Genomic DNA, 17,956 nt, shown 5'->3' with positions numbered 1-17,956 from the left:
GAAATTATAAAATGACATCCTAGGTACCACTTACTGACTGGTAGCGGTGGCAACAAAAGGAAAAAAGGACTTTTAGCATTAGTGTTAGAGCATTCTCACCACCGATTGAGTATGAATATGAATATGGAAACGAGAGTTGTTGAAGTTTTAACTAGCGATTGGCGAACGCTACTTCGCTTTAATGGCGGATTCCAGTTGCAGTTTCAACACGCAACAAGGCAACACGCTTGCTCACATAAAAGGACAAAAGTATATTTTATTAGTTAAAGAGATGTGTGTGTATAAAAGAATTAGAGATTAACAAAAAACAGACGATTCTTTCAGGCAAACGTCAAGCGAAGACTAACCGGGAGTAGCGTTTATTTCAGAAGTGGGAATAGGATCATGGGTAATGTCAAAATATTTAGAAATATATTTTCATTTGAGTGGTTTGTCAAATTTGATTGAGAGTATTTTCGTTTTATTTTTTATGGGGTCCATAATATTAACGAGGTCAATGTTGACGTCCAGTAAGTGAGGTCAATGAGCTGCTGCGTTTATGGACCGTGTTTCCAGCGAAGTACATTTTTTATTCAAAACAGTAACAATATTCTCTTTTTGATGTGACCGTTGCCTTAATACTTGATTAATCAAAACAATTTCATGTTAGTATTCCATTTTATTTTGTAAGTTAGTTGGAAAGACGTAATATAATTTAAACAACAACACGAAACGAGGAAACGGATGTTCACACTCTGGCCATTTTTATTCCTCACATACCCTGAACGCAACATCAGTCTGGCATAAGGGACGAGACAACATGGCTGCAGCTGCGGGCCGTTACTACGGAGAAGGCGGCAGAGCAACGAAAAGACAGAAAACTGAGGACGGAGGAATGACAACGGTACGTGGGCCTTATTGACCTTGTTAATGCGTCTTTGTAAACAGTAGTAAACAGTTGCCCGAAGGTGCGGTGTAGCTGCGTAAGCTAGCATGACAAAGCTAGTCCACAGAGGAAACCATAATTTGTCTTTTCGATCACTGACTTAAATTTGCAAAAAAGTTACTCCCTTGCCGTTTTATAACACACGGCCAAATTGTTTTAAACGACGCAACACATCTTTATTTGCCCGGTATTCTTTGTGTAACGAGACTGCGCAGGAAATTCCAACAGGCCGTCGTACCAATAATGCTAGCATGCTAACGGGTATTCAAACCGCAAATGTTACGTTAGTGTTGGTGCACCTTTTCACTAATCTGGGTTCGGAAATTGAAAAGATGGCTGTGTTTCATTCGAAGGAGGGTTACGAAGATCCCCACAAACCGCTCCCCTCCCCGGTGGTGCACATTCGCGGCCTGGTGGACGGTATTATGGAGTCGGATCTGATCGAAGCCTTACAGGAGTTTGGGGCAATCAGGTAAAGCCCTTTGATTTTAATATGCTTCAACTGTGTAATTCCTTTTCTGTTCAACATTGTTCGTTTCGTCTGGGGCGCTTAATGGCCATCAGTGAGTCATATCACTTAGTATAGTGTTAGGCTTGCTCAGATTAGCTTTTCTACATGCTTGCTTATACGGGCCCATTGTATTCAAGGCATTGCCCCCCCCCACCCCACAGTTGTAGGGGCCTGGTGGGTCTGCTGATCGATGATCTTCCCCACCAGGCCAAAATGTATTCAGACAAACAACAATCCCTTATGTGTAAGAGCCCCTGTGCTGCTGCAATAGAGTCAACCAGCTTTGTTAACATCAACGCAAGTAACCTTGCTGAGTGTGTATATATCACAGGATGCTGGATGTTTTCAGGTAGCTGGCAATGGGGTCTTGGGTTGCCACCCACCTTTTTATTAAGGAGTCATCCTATCTTTATTTTGTGTGAAAGAGATGCAGAGAGAGTCTTGGGTGTAACTGTAAACTTGGAAACAAACATTGAAGTCTGTGACATTACAATTCCCACAACACATTTTCCATTTCTTTTCATCCATTCAGTTATGTGGTTATGATGCCCAAGAGACGTCAGGCCCTGGTGGAGTATGAGGACTTAAATGGGTCCTGCAACGCCGTCAATTACGCAGCAGAGAATCAAGTTTACATTGCAGGCCACCCTGCCTTCATCAACTACTCCACTAGCCAGAAGATTTCTCGCCCAGGTGATGGGGATGACAACCGAAGTGTCAACGCTGTGCTTCTGCTCACTATTATCAACCCCATCTATCCAATCACCACGGTGAGTCTTTCAACAATCGCCTCCTGTTCAATTGGCTTCATATACTACAGAATTCTTGGAAATATGTTTGACTTTGTGAACTTAAAAACGTAATCGACATTGACGCATTTCTTTGGTTTCACAGGATGTCCTGTATACCATTTGTAACAACTGTGGTCCAGTGCAGAGGATCGTCATCTTCAGGAAGAATGGTGTTCAAGCCATGGTCGAATATCCTTTTCAGATGAATTTGAATCAAAATCCTTCCTGCTTTATTTTTGTGACCTTGTTGCTAGGAATCGATTATCATGATTAATTGCACTTGCACCTTAACTATGTTGTTACATTTGATTCCGTCCAAAGTGCCCAGAGAGCAAAAGCGTCCCTCAACGGGGCAGATATCTACTCTGGCTGCTGCACACTGAAGATTGAATATGCCAAGGTAAATGCTAGTCTTTATTAATGATTGAAATGCCGCATGCGTTTGTATGTGTGGGGTAACGTTGAACTTTCCGTTTTCCAGCCACCTACTTTGAACGTCTTCAAGAATGACCAGGACACCTGGGACTACACAAACCCAAATTTGGGTGGTCAAGGTAACATGCTACCCCAGTACCCCCTTATTTCTACCTCTTTTCCTTTCATGCCGCTGTATGGGAGAGGAAGAGATATCTGCCTCCAGGTTTACTGCCTTTGATTGCGGAGAAATGCATTTTTTTTCAATGCTGGCAATGATCTCTGCGATCCAGGGCTGGTATTCCTGTGACGCCAACACAGTCTCTATTCGTTTTCTTGCCACACAACCGGCACAAAGGGCATGAGGAGGAACCTCAAAGGGCAGCAAACCTCAATTTGAATGCATGTGAAGAGCCTGATTCACCCTTCACAGTAGCAAACACAAGCTTCTTGACAGAGGATCACATTTCCTGTAGAGCATGTCACAGCTGCACAACTTCACCTCCCTGCAATCACGAGTTTAGAGTTTACAAGCAGGTCATATTCTATTAAACATATTGGAGATTTTATCCCTGGTGAAAAAAAGTGACATGTAATGAAATGATTGTAGCTTTTAACATCATGAACTGTAGTGATATTCAACTATATAAGCAGGTCAATGTCTTCAAATCTGTCATCCAATGAATTGTGTATTTGAAATCAGTAAGCACCAAGTTCCAGTGAATGTTCAATGATCGGATTTTACTTTTTTTACGAAAAAAATATGTATGGACAGAACAGTAAGTAAAAGGGGAAAGTGATAGAGATGCAAACTCTTGCTGCTCTGCCGTTTTGGCTCTGAAACAGCACTTCAGATTTCTCACTACTTGATAGATATGTGAGGAACTCATACGGCACACATGTCCTTTGCAAATGATCTGGATAAGATTGACTCCCCCTCCCTCTTTCAACAGGTAACAAAATTCAATCCATGTAGAGTTTTAGTGCAATTTACTTTAATATGAAAGTGTTAAAGTAATGCTCATTAATGTAAACAACCAGTGAATGTTTATGTACGGCTGAATGGTGTTTCTTTTTCTTGTCAAAATATCTCATTAGTTTATCAAAACATACAGGTCCATGTTCTCAATTTCAACTGCTGTGCACTTATGTGATGCTTTTTGTTGGATGCTAGCAGGATTGTAGCATTCGCAGTTCAGTGCCATTCATTTTCTTACCTGAAGGTTTGTGCTGCCTCCTGAGTCAGAGGTGTACTCCTTGTGTCCTCATTGTGCAATTACATACAGGCTCATCGTCCTTTTGGCAGACACATTCTGCCAAAGACACATTTGTCTCTACAGAATAACATCCACAGCTGTTAAGGGCTGTACAGGAAACACCGGACACTGTGGGGATCAAACACTGGACACAGCTCAGCACTCATCCTCATCGTCGTCATCATCACCACTTGCCGACATTGGATTCCATTTTAATGTTGGTGGTGGCCACTTACGGCAGCTTGTGCAACAGGGACACAAGTTCATGCGAACACCTTGCATATCCACTGCAGGCTCAACAAAATAATACTCTAAGCGACTGCCACCACCTGTTTACCCGTACCGCACATGCCATCTGCAAGACCCAGAGGAGTCGCCGCATTTCTCAGAACACATTGATGAATAATGGACGGGGTGAGGTCTGTGGCCAGTGGTGGCCACGCCCCCTACTCCTCTGGATGCATCTGCCATAACACAGCCACAGGGAGCTGCAGAAGAGTTTCAGGCACACTCAGCCTCACCAGTGACCAGACGTCACCACATACTCAAGCAGTAGGACAAAGATGCCATTTTTCCCCCACGATCAGGCGCCATTTGTTGCCATCTTCCTGTGATGAACACAACACGACAGCACAACGAACTGAACATCCATGGCTCAACAAGTGAGCTTCATGACCGCACATCGCCGCTTGGCTTACTGTCGAGCAGTAACGCCTTTTCAAGAGGCTGACAGCCACCAAACCAACACTCAAGCGTGAGAGCCAGTTTCACACGAGAAGAAACATCTTCAGGGGGGGCCTATGAAGACACGAGCATCAAACACCCATCAAGCATACCAGCACAGATGCAGACAACAAACAGAAATGATGGACTGGTGTTCTGTTCTACCCTATACCTTCCTTTCCATTTCCCTCGTTCTCTCTGCTCTTTGTGTTGCTTCTAAGTCATTTTTTTTCTCTTCCCCTGCCCCCCTTTTTTTCCACTGGTCAGTAGTGATGCCTTTAACGCCTCCCGTGTGATGCAGGTCTGGCTCAGTGTGTGTCAGTGGACAGACAACCCACCGTCACATGTCCTGCTTTGTGGTGTGAGCACGGTAAGACGGAAATGAGCCTCCAAACGGAAACTTTTTAAAAGGAGCACTGTGGAAGTTCAAGCTCGCACGGACATACTTTTTTCTCTGGAGACCCAAACGTGGACCGAAGACAAAAAAGATTGAAGTGGTGAATGAGATGTGTCTGAGGTTGGCAGGTGGTGTCCTGCTGAAGACTGCCCTCTTCCTGCCCAATGTGTCCCGGCCTCTGTATGGTGCAGTAAGTACTTCAGCAAGACGGCCATAATGTGAATTGTCCAAACAAAATATGCAACAATCTGTTGTATCACGATGTTCATTACATCAGATTCAAGCACACTGAGGACACAACACAGCGGGGATTTCTACAAATCTCGGGGATCCCACTCATTTTTTTTTCCACTTAACTGAATGTCATGGACACTGGACACATAGTTATCTGTTTTGTGTCAATTCGTTTTTCTATTTTGGTTGTTTGCTACTGTTGAATTCTATATGTTGGATTCATTTCTCAAGCTCCCACAAAAACAACCAACGTCAAAAGAAGCGACAACAACTGTTAAGAATTGGTTTGTGTTTTCAGTGAACGGGTCACAGGTGGATGCTTTTGAAGCAAATCTGAAAAGTCTAAGTCAACAACATGGATTTGTGTGAGTGACAGTTGTTGCGCCACACATTGGTTAAATTACAGTTGCATTGTCACGGACTATCAAATCCATAGTCTCATTAGGAGTTAATATCAGTCTCTGCATGTGAACTCGATAATCCAGTTTTAAGAACTTGAGCTGTCAGCTATCTGGAAGAAGCCAAGCACCAAAAAGGAACATGACATAGTGACTTCTCTCGAGGTTAGCGCTGCTCTGCTTCTCCTTTAAAAGCTGCTTTCAGGTGCCTTGATTTCATTGGAATGCTGCTGAATTCATGAAGCTTGATGTTTGCATTCTATATAATACACCCAGATTAATGCTGTATTTTTTTTAATGAACACAACACTCTTTGTAGTTCTTAACACTGATGGTTGAAGGAGTAGATTACTTGGCAGCATGCGTTTTGAAGGAGCTTGTACAAAGCTGTCGTTTTACAGCTTTGTACATCTTTATCTGGCTGCTGTGCTTATCCAAAGCGGCCAGCAGTGAATTAGCATGTTGTGCCTAGCACTGAACTTGTAGTGTCCTGTTTCATTGTCCATAGTCGCACCCCAGTAAGCAACAGCTGCCTGTCCTAACTGCTTATAGCTCCTCAACTATTCATTCAGTTGGTGCTCTCTGTTAAGTACAGTCCAGGTACTTCTCCAAAAGGTCTTTTAGGTTTGTCCAGCAGTCCGTGGCATTTGTTTCTAAACTGCAAAGTAAGCCATCCACTTGAGATCTGAGCACTGGAACTTGCTGCCAATCGAGTTAGCCAAAGCATGTTGTACTTTGTTTCCGAGCTCTTGTCGTTCTATCAATAAATACTTCAGCGTCATCACTATTGGCTTTGTGTGAACGGAGCGGGAGCAGTGCTGCTCTGCTCATCTGGATGTTACATGATGACTCTTCATTGCATTATTAAACTTTGTGTTTGTAGTGCATTGGTTGCAGTCGACACATGTCATGCAATATTACTGCGATTTCTTTAACAGGGCCAGTTGTATTGTCTGTGTGGAAGCACAGTGATTTTGCCTATAAGTTCACACTGCTTCTAGTTTGTCATGTTTTCAGCTGCATCACTGTGACAGTGCAGAACATTACTTTTTTTTAATGTTAATTTGGACTTGTGTGTATGTGTACTTGCACAGATGCTGATGGTGAAGGCAATTGGAACAATTCACAAGGTGTGTGTTTAGACTAGGATGTTGGAAAGTACATTTTGACATGTTGAACTAGACAAAAGAAAAATCTCCATTATGTACCAACCAGAAACTGCAGACATCTTGCATCATGTCAACATTCGCCCTCCGCTGCATGGCAGTCACAACCCTGTCCTGTAGAAATGTTTCCCTTGTCAGCTGACCTCACCTGCCTTACAGTGGAAGCGATTGGTAAAGTGGTTTGTTTTTGCCCCTCTAGATCCGAATGGTAACCCCAACAAACGTCAGCGGCAGCCAGCTCTTCTGGGAGACCACCCCCCTGACTATGGTGAAGAGCCGGCTCTTGGAAACGTGTTTTAAAAACGGTCAGTATTGGAACTAACACGCTCCATTTCTTCCCAGGTGGCCCTCAGGGAGGATACCATGGCTACAGTGATGATGGCGGCTATGGCCCGCCTCCACACCGCATGGGGCCGGGTATGGCGGGCCGCGGGCGCGGCGGGCAGCGCTACGGCTCTGGGTACGGCCCACCCGGCCCTGACTATGGACCTCACGCCGACTCGGCAGTTCTCATGGTTTACGGACTTGACCCGGTGAAGATCAACGCAGACAAAGTCTTCAACATCTTCTGTCTCTATGGAAACGTGGAAAAGGTCAGTGGAATGTATTGTTGAAAGCGCTTGTTTTGTGCTTTGCATTGATGTAAATCAGGTTCATTTATTTCAGTAGATGGTCAATATGGTGTTTCACGTGTTAAATTGCAATATGGGTTTGTTCCCCAGGTGAAGTTCATGAAGAGTAAACCTGGGGCCGCCATGGTGGAGATGGGCGACTGCTACTCAGTGGACCGAGCCATCAGCCACCTCAACAACACCTTCCTTTTCGATCAGAAGATCATCGTTTGGTAAATATAGGGGCCAAATATCTGTGGGAAAAAAAAAAGAAAAAAGCAGATGGGAAGAGTTGGTTTGTCGCCGACAGCGTGTCCAAGCAGCAGGCCATCGTTCCAGGCCAGTGCTACCAGCTGGAGGACAACACCAGCAGCTTCAAAGATTTCCATGGCTCTCGCAACAACCGCTTCACCACTCCCGATCAGGCTGCCAAGAACAGAATCCAGCACCCCAGCAACGTGCTGCACTTCTTCAACGCGCAGCCGGACATTTCGACGGAAATCTTCAACCAGGTATCAGCGTGACCTTTGAGAAGCTCAGGGACCGCACCTTAGACTCCCCCTACCCCCTAACTGACCTCCGTTTCCGTGGCAGATCTGCGATGAACTGGGAATAAAGAACCCTGCCAATGTGAAGCTTTTCCCTGGGAAGGGTGAGTCTTCCTGATCAATGGAATCTAGGGGTCTTTGAATACAGAGTGGGCTCATCTCTTTTGTGTGTCTGAAGGTGGGAGAAGTTCCTCTGGCCTCCTGGAGTGGGAATCTGTCAACGACGCCATGGAAGCCCTGGCGCTGATGAACCATCACCAGATGAAGAACCCGAGTAAGCTCTCGCTCCCCTCCCGTATTCGACTCCATATTTGATCTTGCGCTCACACTTGTCCTCTCTTCCAGGTGGACCTTACCCGTTCACACTGAAGCTGTGTTTCTCCACCACTCACAACGCCAGCTAAATTCTCTCCCAGTGTCTTGTGTCATTGCAGTAACAATTCTCTCTGTTTTCACATTGTGTTTAATCCCTTTGTTGAGAATTTATTGATTCTAGCATCGCTGTGCTGTAGAAGCCGTTTAATTTTTTTTTTTCTATGCTTCGTTGTTTTCCAGGATTTTTGTATGCTCACGACACTACCCAGTTGTTCCTGAAACTTTCAAATTGCCCTGAGTTTTTAAATAAATTGGACTGGGAGTCCTTGTTTATTTGTATTGTCTTGAAGTTGGTAAGAAAGTATTAGTATCCAGAACCACTGACCTCTGCCAGACGACTCAAACATACACCTGAATAGCGTCATGACTTTTTAAATAAAGTGAACTGGTGATCAAAGCGTCTTTCTTCTTGTGAATTTAAATGTGTCCATCTGTTGTTAAGACTCACTGTTTTCCAGGCTCTGCTTTCTCACTGAATACGTTGCATTGCTAGTGTCCCACTTGTGCATCTGAGCAGGGTCAGTCTTACACTTTTTTTCACAACTCTTAAGTCCTTTGACTTTAAACTTGACTTGTTTATTCCAGTGAAGATCTGGACTTCAGTGTCAGCCTCAACTACACTGATCACAAAGCAGTGTGGTCGTGACGCCACTTGCTCCATGGCTTCCTGATGGAGCCCAGGTCAAGTTGTACTGGCATTAGCTGGGAGGAGAGCTGATGATAAAATGTGTTTCCAGATGGCAAGTATTTGACATGTAAACTTAACAGAATGTTTAAAAAATGATATATATCTATGTATACGGAAACTTAATTTTGTTGCTGACTTTCCTTCCCGTCCAATACAATGCGATGGAAACATGAAACTTAAATCCTACAATTCCCAGACTGCACTGCGGCTCGATCCGCGTAGGTGTTTCCGGTGTCTAGCAACATTTTACTTCCTTCCACACAGCTCGACGCGAACAAACCACCAAAGAAGACGTCGTTAACTTTTAAATGTGCCCGCTAACAGCCACGCTGTTCGCCTAGCGTTTGTTTGAACCCACTCCAGAGTTTTGCCCGGGTCTGTGTGGCGAGGAATCCCCGCAAACGTCGAGCGTTCCGAGTAGGCCTCCCGAAGAAAGTTTGGTCGAGGGCCTGTCAACAACATGTCCTCCGCCTCGCAGTCCTCCTCCAGACGCCAGTGGTGCTACCTGTGCGACCTGCCCAAGATGCCGTGGGCCATGTTGTGGGAGTTCAGCGAGGCCGTGTGTCGCGGCTGCGTCAACTACGACGGCGCGGACAGAATCGAGCTGCTCATTGAAACGGCGCGGCAGCTCAAGAGCTCCCACGGGGTCCTGGACGGCAGGTCTCCGGGTCCACAGCAGAGCAAGCCCGGCACGTCCGGCCCCAGCGAGCCCGCGAGGCTGCACGGGGAGCGTCTGGAGAGGGGCAGGGGTGAGTACGGGGTCTCCCCCCGGCTTCCAAACGGTCTCCACCGAGCGGAGGACGCGGCGCTGTCCGAGGGCAGCAGGCAGAGTCCCAACACTCGGCGGGCCATGGCCGGCGCCGTCCCCGCGCTGCACGGGACCATCTCTCAAGCCTTGATAGCCCAGGGTCTGGTCCCGTCCCCGCATGGTCTCCTCACTCCATTACCGGGCTCCAGAAGCGGAGCCACGCCTATTGCGGTGTCTGCTGGTCCCATCATGAGCGACGCCGCCGGCAGAAGACAAGCCGTGTCCCTGGGTGTCGGGGCCAGCACCTCCGCCCTGGTGGGCATCGACCCTGCTCTGTGGAGGAACAGCGAGGTGATGGCTGAACTGAACGAGGTGGCCCGGAACAAAGTGGAAGGCTGGCCCAACCGGCCCAAAGCCGTGCGAGATGTTCTGGTGGCGCTCAGCAGCTGCGTCCCCTTCACCGTGCGCTTCAGGAAGGACCACAACCTCCTGGGACGGGTGCTGGCCTTCGACACCGGCGCCACTCCGGAGTTCGAGCTCAAGGTGTTCGTGGAGTATCCGGCCGGCTCGGGAGTCATCTTCTCAGGGGTCCCGGATCTGGTCAGGCAGATGTTCCGGGACTCGGCCAAAGACGCCGGGAAGGCGGTGAACTCCGGCTTACGCTATGTGGAATACGAGAAGCGGCAGGGCAGCGGGGACTGGCGCGGCCTGTCCGAGCTGCTGAATGACGGCGTGCGGATGTTTAAGGAGCCTCCCATCCCGGAGGTCCTGCCACAGCCAGACACGGGGCTACCCATGGCGGCGGCCGGACGCCCTGGACCGGCGAAGGGCTCGACTCGCCGCCGCAAACCTTCCCCGGGCTCTGAGAATGGAGAGACGGAAGGGCGACCCGATCACCAGTCCAGAGAGCTGTGGGCCCGAGGGGCGTACCCGGGTATGGAGCCTCACCCGGGCATGTCGGCTCCACCGGACGGTCCGCCCCGTCTCCACAGCCAGCCCTCGCCTATCTCCTCGCTCATGGGCGTCGCAGACAACCTCAGCTCCGCTCAGATGGCCCGAGAGAGTCCCAGCATGTCCTCGGCCCACTCCTCCACCACCGGCCGCCCCACCAGCAGCAGCAGCCCGTCCACCGCCGCCACCTCGGCCTCCCAGGCCGCCATGGGCCAGGTGGGCCCCAGCAGCAACACTAACGCCGGCGAGTCGTCGAGCGGCGGCCAGGCCACGCTGCTCTGCTGCACGCTGTGTCGTGAGCGTTTAGAGGACACTCACTTCGTCCAGTGTCCCTCAGTGGGCCACCACAAGTTCTGCTTCCCCTGCACCCGGGGCTTCATCCGCAGCCAGGGGCAGGGCGGCGAGGTGTACTGCCCCAGCGGGGAGCGCTGCCCCCTGGCCGGATCCACGGTGCCTTGGGCCTTCATGCAGGGGGAGATCTCCACCATCCTGGCCGGCGACGGAGACGTGACGGTGAAGAAGGAGAGCGACCCTTGACGGCGCTTCATATCATGAACGGTACGTTCAAAGGTGTGTGTCAGTATCTCCATGTACACTTTATATTTTGGGATTTTTATCATCGTTTACATGCAATGTTTGGGACTCAGGTCTTGTGTGAAAACATCCTTTGTCAGAGTTGAGCTCAGTGGTTGTATTGTTGTTGTGTGTCAGGCAAAGTGACACTTACACTGTGTGATAAAGTGGTGTCAGATGTCGCTGCATATGCTGCTAAATTCAGCCTCCTCATATTGGTGAAGCTACTGTTTGTTTCGGACCCCACTTCCTCCTTTCACTCTCTTCTGTCCGTCCACCTGTCTCCGCTGCTGCTCTCATAGAAGGACAGTTTATTTTCTCATCAAATTGCTGAACAGCTGAGTGGAATGATCTGTCATTTAGAATCATATAAAAGCAGCTACACGCACGTTAGTTTTTTAACGTCAAGATTCAGAATGAGGTGAATTTGAGTTTTGAACGCTTTAGCACCCCTGAAACAGGATGTGACCTTTTGCTCCACATGATGTTCAAGTGCCTTATCATGAGATGGGTGTGTTGCTCAGTTGTCCTGCGGATGTTTCGCTCCATAACGGTTGTAAAGTAAATTTAAGAGTTGCAGCACAAATATCAGTTATCAGTTTTGAAATTCAGGAAAATAACTTCATTAGTATTTCGGAGTCGCAGTCGTTGAAGTACTTGTATCAATAAAGAAATAGTGTGAAGGAAGTGTATCGTGACTTGGATACAAGCTCCTCATTGATATAGTGAAAATCATCTTAGTGTGTTGAAGTGGTCGCGCAAGACACACAAACGTCGATGAGATTATACTGCAAGTTTAAAACTGTGATCCAGTTCTGAAATTTAAATTGCAGCTGGTTCCTCCTCCTTCGTCCCATCAACATCGATTTAGGACCAAGTTTAAATTTTGATTAAAACCTTTGCATCGTGGTAACTGTTGTAGTGCAAAATGGAACTTATGGCAAGTGCGGTGGGAGTGCTGTTGAATGGAGACATGGCCCGCTGGCCTGCCGTTGGACACGCCACTTGGTGCCTCCAGCTTGACTTGTGTCTCCTTCTCCTCTGTTTCCACAGCTGAGACCCGGTAGAAGCACTTCCCCGTTCTCTCCAGCAGAGGTCAATCATGATGACCTCTGAGGACAGAAGCGCTCTGGACTTCAGGAGGACAGTAAACTACACAAACACACTTACACAAATAGACGGACTTCAGTCAAGAGAGACGCGTCCGGTGGTCTGCTACAGCACGTGTGAATGTCGACCCCCCCTACTTCTCCTCCCTGTTCTCGATCGAAAGCACACACCGTTTTATTTCTAATGACAATCTTTGTGTTTTTATTCCGCATCAGTCGCCCTCACTCGGACTGGTCTCACCCCAAAACTACAAAAGAATGTTGAAATGTGGCAAAAAAAGCTTTTTCTTTTTTTTTTAAAAGCCAAGGATTGAACGACGTTGATCTGACATTCGCTCTTCGCCTCTATTGTACGTCAAAAATGTGAATTTACTTTGGATATGGCTGTAATTTCTATTTTTGATACAACACAAATTTCTATGTATTTGTTTATAAGAAGACCAAAGATGGCTTCCTGCTCGGCGTAACGTTTGTTTGATCGTGTACTCACTCACCTCGCCGTCGCTCACTAACGTTCTCATCGGTCAGCGAGGTCCACTTCTTCTTCTATTTACCTTTTTTTCCACTCTATGTACGCTAAGATGACTAGCGCCACACTCTTCAATGGTTAACCCTCATAATCGATTCTACAATAAATGACTCAAGTAGACCAAGGTGATGTGGAGTGTTTTCACCCTTTATTCCTGAAACACATGGTGAAACGGTGCAACGCAGCAGGTCAGACACATGCAGAAGCTCCTCCCAGCACAGATCCAACACACAAGATTATTTACATTCATCCCTTTTCATTGTAAACACACAAATCCGGTGGTATATTTTAGGCACCCTGGGTTATAAAGACTTAAAATCAAGGTCACGTCCACTGTGACCCTCGAAGAAAGTGGTCATAGTTGCCGGTAAAGCTTCTCTGAAATGAACGTGGAGCCACTCTGATCTCAGTAAACATCTCTAGTGGTTCTTCAGCAGGTCAGATGGGACAGCCGCTGTCCCCCAGCGCCTCCTTCGCCCCCTTCAGCGTCTCCCTCTTCACACACTTCCAGTAGCCGGAGAAGCCGTTCTGGTGCTGCACCTGAAGGCACCACGCGGTGTGTCAGGTGTGAACCTTCTGGATCGGGCGTCCACTCACCTTGAGGCCTCGCAGCACTCGGTCCTTCATCACACCGATGAACTCCTTGTGGCTCAGGCAGTTGTCCCCGTCCATGTCAAAGAGCTTGAAGACAGTGTCCAGCACGCTCTCCGACAGGTCGTGACCTGTGGCGATCTTCACGGCTCTCTTGAACTGAGCTGAGGAGCACAGACACGCATGAGCCCAGGCGACAGGGAGAATGGGACGTGGCGGCTCGTACCCATCCCCACCGGACGGTTGGCCTCCGTCACCATCTTCATGGAGATGGCAAAGTCCTCCAGGTTGTTGGTGAAGAGGCAGAAGACCTTGAACTCCTCGAACGTGATGCTCTGTAAGACAGGGCGATCAGAGAAGTGGCTGGTGAAGGTCCTGGATGTGAGCGCACCTGTCCAGCCGGGATCTTCTTCCTCATGTTCTCCCAGTAGATCTCATTGTCCTCCTCGTTCGTATAGTGCAGCAGCCACTCTGCAAAGTCCTCACGCCTCATGGTTTCCATCCCCTTGGAGAACTGCAGGAACTCCATCTCCTGGACTTCAGCCTGCAGGTCCTCCATGAACCTGGAGCGGGTTTTGATCACTTCATTGTCCCATATGCTGTTACGGTCAAAGGTCATGCTACTGCGGATTTTTACCTCTGAAACTCCTGGTACTGCAGCTTGTTTTGTCCGTTCCTGCCGAAGAAGTAGGCCTGCAGCGTGGTGCTGACGCCCTCGCCGTCCTCTGCCAGCATCGCCTCCGTGCCGTCCATGGACGCTCTTCTCTTGCTCTTCCCGATGATGTTCTTCAGCTGGAGGCCGACACAACCGTCGTCATTCACTGGAAATCTTTCAGTTTTCTGGGTCAAAATTCACACGACACTTCCCGAACAAACATGAGCTCATGCTGCTTGAACAGTTTGAATATCCCTTGGTGAATATTCAGCCAGTAGTTGCCAATCTGGCACAAAAAAAAACAGTCAGACCAGCAGATTTCATAATACGTTACTGTATCCTTCACTTGCACGGAGCAGTGTTCAGCAGAACCCTGGACGGTGGAGCCAAACATTTCAGGGCTGACCCCACACTCCAGCGCACACTGAGCAGACATGCAGGCCACGTCCAGAACCACAGAGGTCCGGCCCGACCCAAACAGCTGGTCTCACCTCTCAGGCTCCCAACTTACCAGCGGTGGCGGCGGCGGCTCCAGAGCTCAGGCAGCGTAAATAAAAATGGTGACATTTGGAAACATGAGAACCAAACTGTGTTCCTCCTGAGATGATGGCGGTGCTCCGCTCACCTTCATGAACTCCTTCTTGTCCACGTGTTCGTTGCCGTCGATGTCCAGCATTTTGAAAGCGATGTGGAAGCCAGTTTGAGGCTCTGCAGCGACACCACAGGAGGGAAACTGAACTACAACCACACGCGATTCTGATGAATGACACCTGTCAATCATTGACACATGACCGCCTCTGTTTTGGATTATCATGTGTTCAATACAGTTGTTTGCCATCTTTTATCTCATTATTAAATAGGACTCTTAACAGATTTTATCTTAATACACATTAGGGGTGGGATTCGATTAAAAAAATAATGTAATTAATTAGAGAATTTGATTCATTGATCTCAATTAATCACAGTTTAATCGTATAAGATTATATATATATATATATATATATATATATAGTATTAAAGACTCCAGGCTTATTATGCCTTACAGAAAATAACATGTTTGAATGGAGAGAATGAGTTGCTTTGACTCACTGGTCAGGATGGTCAGCAGGAAGAGATACTCAGTGTAGGATATCAAACCTGCAAGGAAGCAGAATACAATGTTTATTATTACGAGAGTGTTTCAGGAATCCACGAAATACAGAGGAGAGGAAGGGAAATCCACATTGACACTCGTCTATTGTTCCAATAATAACGCTTCTGAGTCAACACTGCCTCCTACTGGCCACTGGAAATACATCGATCCCTTTCATGAACTCACCGTCGTCTCCCCAGTTTCTGAACAGCTCGTTACCGGCGCGAGATCGAGATGCAATGGCGAGCATGTTGTTCACTTCCTGGATGCAGAGAATATGGGGAAGAATTCAGTTTCATATGCTTAAAATAAAGATGTGTGGCCAAATCTTGTTTTGATTTAGTCACGCACCAGGTGTGTTAGGATTCATGTGACTCACTTACTTGCTCCGTCAACACCCTCTTCTGCAGCTTGTCTGCGTCAGAAAGCACAGTCGGTCATGTTCTCACACAACCACACAATCCACAGTAGGGACGGGCGATACGGGCAAAAAAAAATAGCATGGTAAATGTGTCCAGAGACTCGACCAGTGTCAAGGTTCCCTGCATTAAAAATACGTAGTACAGTGGTACCTCAATCCGTTCCAGACGGCCGTTCGAAATCTGAATCAGTTTTTCCCATTACACTGAATGGAAAAAGAAATAATGTGTTCCAAGCCTCAAAATAGGCTTTTGTAGGAGTGAATGTAGAGTGTCTGCTGCAGGTGCGCTGTTCCTCTATGTGTGTGGCCGCTGCATGTGGGAGGGGTTGCCGAGTGAGTGACGTCTCTCCAGAAGTGAAGAGGTGCCCGGTGCGTGTCCAGCTCTGAATGTGCGCTTCTGTGCAGTTTGGCGGTGACAAAGTCATAAACCAAGTCACTTAGCTCTGACCCAGACTCGCCTCATCCCTGTCCCAGCTCCAGCCCACAACAGGACATCAAACCCTGGAGTGAGCGCTCCAGCCTCGGAGGTGTGGAGAGCGAGCACCTCCCCTGTGACACTCTACCACGGTCCAGTGCGGAGACAGGTTTTACACCTCAATATGAAGAAAAAACAGTCAGTAAATGGAGCTAATGGGACACGTCTGCATACAGAGGCTGCGTTATACACAATAACAAAGCGCGTCGTGGGTCAGCACACATTATGTTTTTTCCAGCTTTTTTCGGGGGCGTTCGAGTTCTGGATTTTCGTTCGAAAACAGAAGCAAATAAATCTCTAAATTTCTGTTCAAACTCCGATTTGTTCGAAGTCCGGGACGTTCGAAAACCGAGGTACCACTGTATTCTCATGGTGAGGATTGTTTTTGGCGGTGTATCACCCATCCCTACTCCACAGCATTGACTGATGGAGTTGATCTGTGGAAGGGTTTGGTCTGACGCCGTGTGACTTACGGTCTACATCCTCCAGCATGATGGAGTGCAGGAAGTCTCTGGGCGTCATGTAGGGCTCCTGCTCGAAGACCACAGAGGCGAACTGGAAGAACCTGAGTCTCCTGGCGGACAACTGAGGGGCGGCAGCTTCCTGGAATGAGCATCATGGAATGAGCACAGGTGTATCTGCCTACTTTTCTGAGGACATTTTGGCCGGTCCCAACAAGTTTTATCGACTCACTTAGACAAAACTCTTCATGACAGAACTAGCTGTCAGTTTGGTTGAGAGTCCTGGTTAAGTTTAAGCCATTTGTTTTGGGGCTGAGGGACGTGCTCACAAGGATATAAATGCGAACGTGTGTGTGTGTGTGTGTGTGTAATCAAATCTGGCCGCGCGTCATGTCAATAGTGCGTGTGTGTTTGTGTGTGCATTGGCGGGGCGTTGTTTGAAGATAAAAGGCTTGGCTACTGAGTAACAAAGCACCGTATTTAGACTCTCAAAGCACAAAGTAACGTCAAAACGTCCTCGACTCGAGTGTCAACTGTCATGTCAGTTGAATTTGAAAAACTTTCGATACTTACTTTTTGCTCTTCTGCGTGAACGATGGCCAGAGGAAAACTCCGGTTATAAACATTATTTCGGTGATAAACGAACACTCCGGCACCAACAAGCGACCCAAGCACTCCAGTCGTGGCAGCTCGGCTCCACCAAGAACCTTTGAAAACTTTGTTATTCTTGAGCAGAGCCCGCAACAGGGCAGAAGCCCGTCCCCAGGAGGCCATTTTCAGGAAGCGAGTGGCTGTTGCTGACAAACATCGCGAGACTCCCCGAGAAAGCAGACGAGATTATAAACGAACTGTCATAAAAATAACAATTTAATAAGATTACCAGGCGATAAATCTCCACTCGAGAGAAAAAGGTCTAATATCAACTATGCTATTTACGAAACTATAAATACCATTGATGCGAATTACACTCACGCATTAGGACTCGATGTGTAAAATCCAAAACATATGTGGAAATGAATATAAATTATACATTTCCTTTTAGTCGTTCATTTATGCATTTTGTGAATGGCCAATAAAGATTTAAGGCGTTAAAACTGCTCACTGGTCTGGAAAAGCTCACAATGCACATTTAAAAAAAATAAAATTTAACACCTTTAAATATAAAATGTCGATATAGTTATAGGTATTACTCTGACAGAGAAGTACAACAAACTTTACAAAATTTATTACTAGCTATTTCAGAAAGGAAATAATACATTATACTTCTATGCTAT

General features: G+C 47.3%; 3 protein-coding genes across 6 annotated transcripts; 2 read left to right on the top strand and 1 right to left on the bottom strand.

Moving 5' to 3' along the window:
* Positions 1 to 267: 267 nt before the first annotated feature.
* Positions 268 to 8,746, top strand: LOC128748260 (heterogeneous nuclear ribonucleoprotein L-like). Of its 3 annotated transcripts, XM_053846859.1 has the most exons (16): positions 268 to 388; positions 777 to 883; positions 1,279 to 1,397; positions 1,969 to 2,206; positions 2,331 to 2,418; positions 2,533 to 2,627; positions 2,709 to 2,781; positions 4,922 to 4,990; positions 6,744 to 6,779; positions 7,015 to 7,083; positions 7,158 to 7,408; positions 7,538 to 7,659; positions 7,737 to 7,938; positions 8,021 to 8,078; positions 8,153 to 8,248; positions 8,320 to 8,746. In XM_053846859.1, exons 1-16 carry the CDS (start codon positions 385 to 387, stop codon positions 8,376 to 8,378), a joined length of 1,686 nt encoding a protein of 561 aa, XP_053702834.1. In that variant the 5' UTR covers positions 268 to 384; the 3' UTR covers positions 8,379 to 8,746. The 3 variants fall into 3 exon arrangements, with proteins under 3 accessions (XP_053702834.1, XP_053702835.1, XP_053702836.1); XM_053846860.1 differs by lacking the exon at positions 4,922 to 4,990; XM_053846861.1 differs by lacking the exons at positions 4,922 to 4,990; positions 6,744 to 6,779.
* Positions 8,747 to 9,264: 518 nt separating this feature from the next.
* On the top strand, positions 9,265 to 13,669 carry LOC128748888 (interferon regulatory factor 2-binding protein 1-like). 2 transcript variants are annotated; one of them, XM_053847952.1, is made up of 2 exons: positions 9,265 to 11,306; positions 12,363 to 13,669. In XM_053847952.1, exon 1 carries the CDS (start codon positions 9,498 to 9,500, stop codon positions 11,271 to 11,273), a length of 1,776 nt encoding a protein of 591 aa, XP_053703927.1. In that variant the 5' UTR covers positions 9,265 to 9,497; the 3' UTR covers positions 11,274 to 11,306; positions 12,363 to 13,669. The 2 variants fall into 2 exon arrangements, with proteins under 2 accessions (XP_053703927.1, XP_053703925.1); XM_053847950.1 differs by having other exon boundaries at positions 9,265 to 11,294; positions 12,363 to 13,660.
* On the bottom strand, positions 13,084 to 17,497 carry micu2 (mitochondrial calcium uptake 2). The gene is made up of 11 exons (XM_053847953.1): positions 17,256 to 17,497; positions 16,695 to 16,824; positions 15,709 to 15,740; positions 15,512 to 15,587; positions 15,283 to 15,330; positions 14,819 to 14,901; positions 14,176 to 14,330; positions 13,930 to 14,101; positions 13,765 to 13,873; positions 13,545 to 13,702; positions 13,084 to 13,487 (listed from the first exon to the last, which is right to left on the bottom strand). Exons 1-11 carry the CDS (start codon positions 17,454 to 17,456, stop codon positions 13,386 to 13,388), a joined length of 1,266 nt encoding a protein of 421 aa, XP_053703928.1. The 5' UTR covers positions 17,457 to 17,497; the 3' UTR covers positions 13,084 to 13,385.
* Between the last annotated feature and the right edge of the window lie 459 nt (positions 17,498 to 17,956).

This window comes from Synchiropus splendidus, chromosome 17 (genome assembly GCF_027744825.2).
Source record: "Synchiropus splendidus isolate RoL2022-P1 chromosome 17, RoL_Sspl_1.0, whole genome shotgun sequence".
In the NCBI taxonomy this organism is placed as follows: Eukaryota; Metazoa; Chordata; class Actinopteri; order Syngnathiformes; family Callionymidae; genus Synchiropus; species Synchiropus splendidus.
The sequence above is the reverse complement of the archived record's forward strand: the minus strand, read 5'-3'. Positions and strand labels throughout refer to the sequence as shown.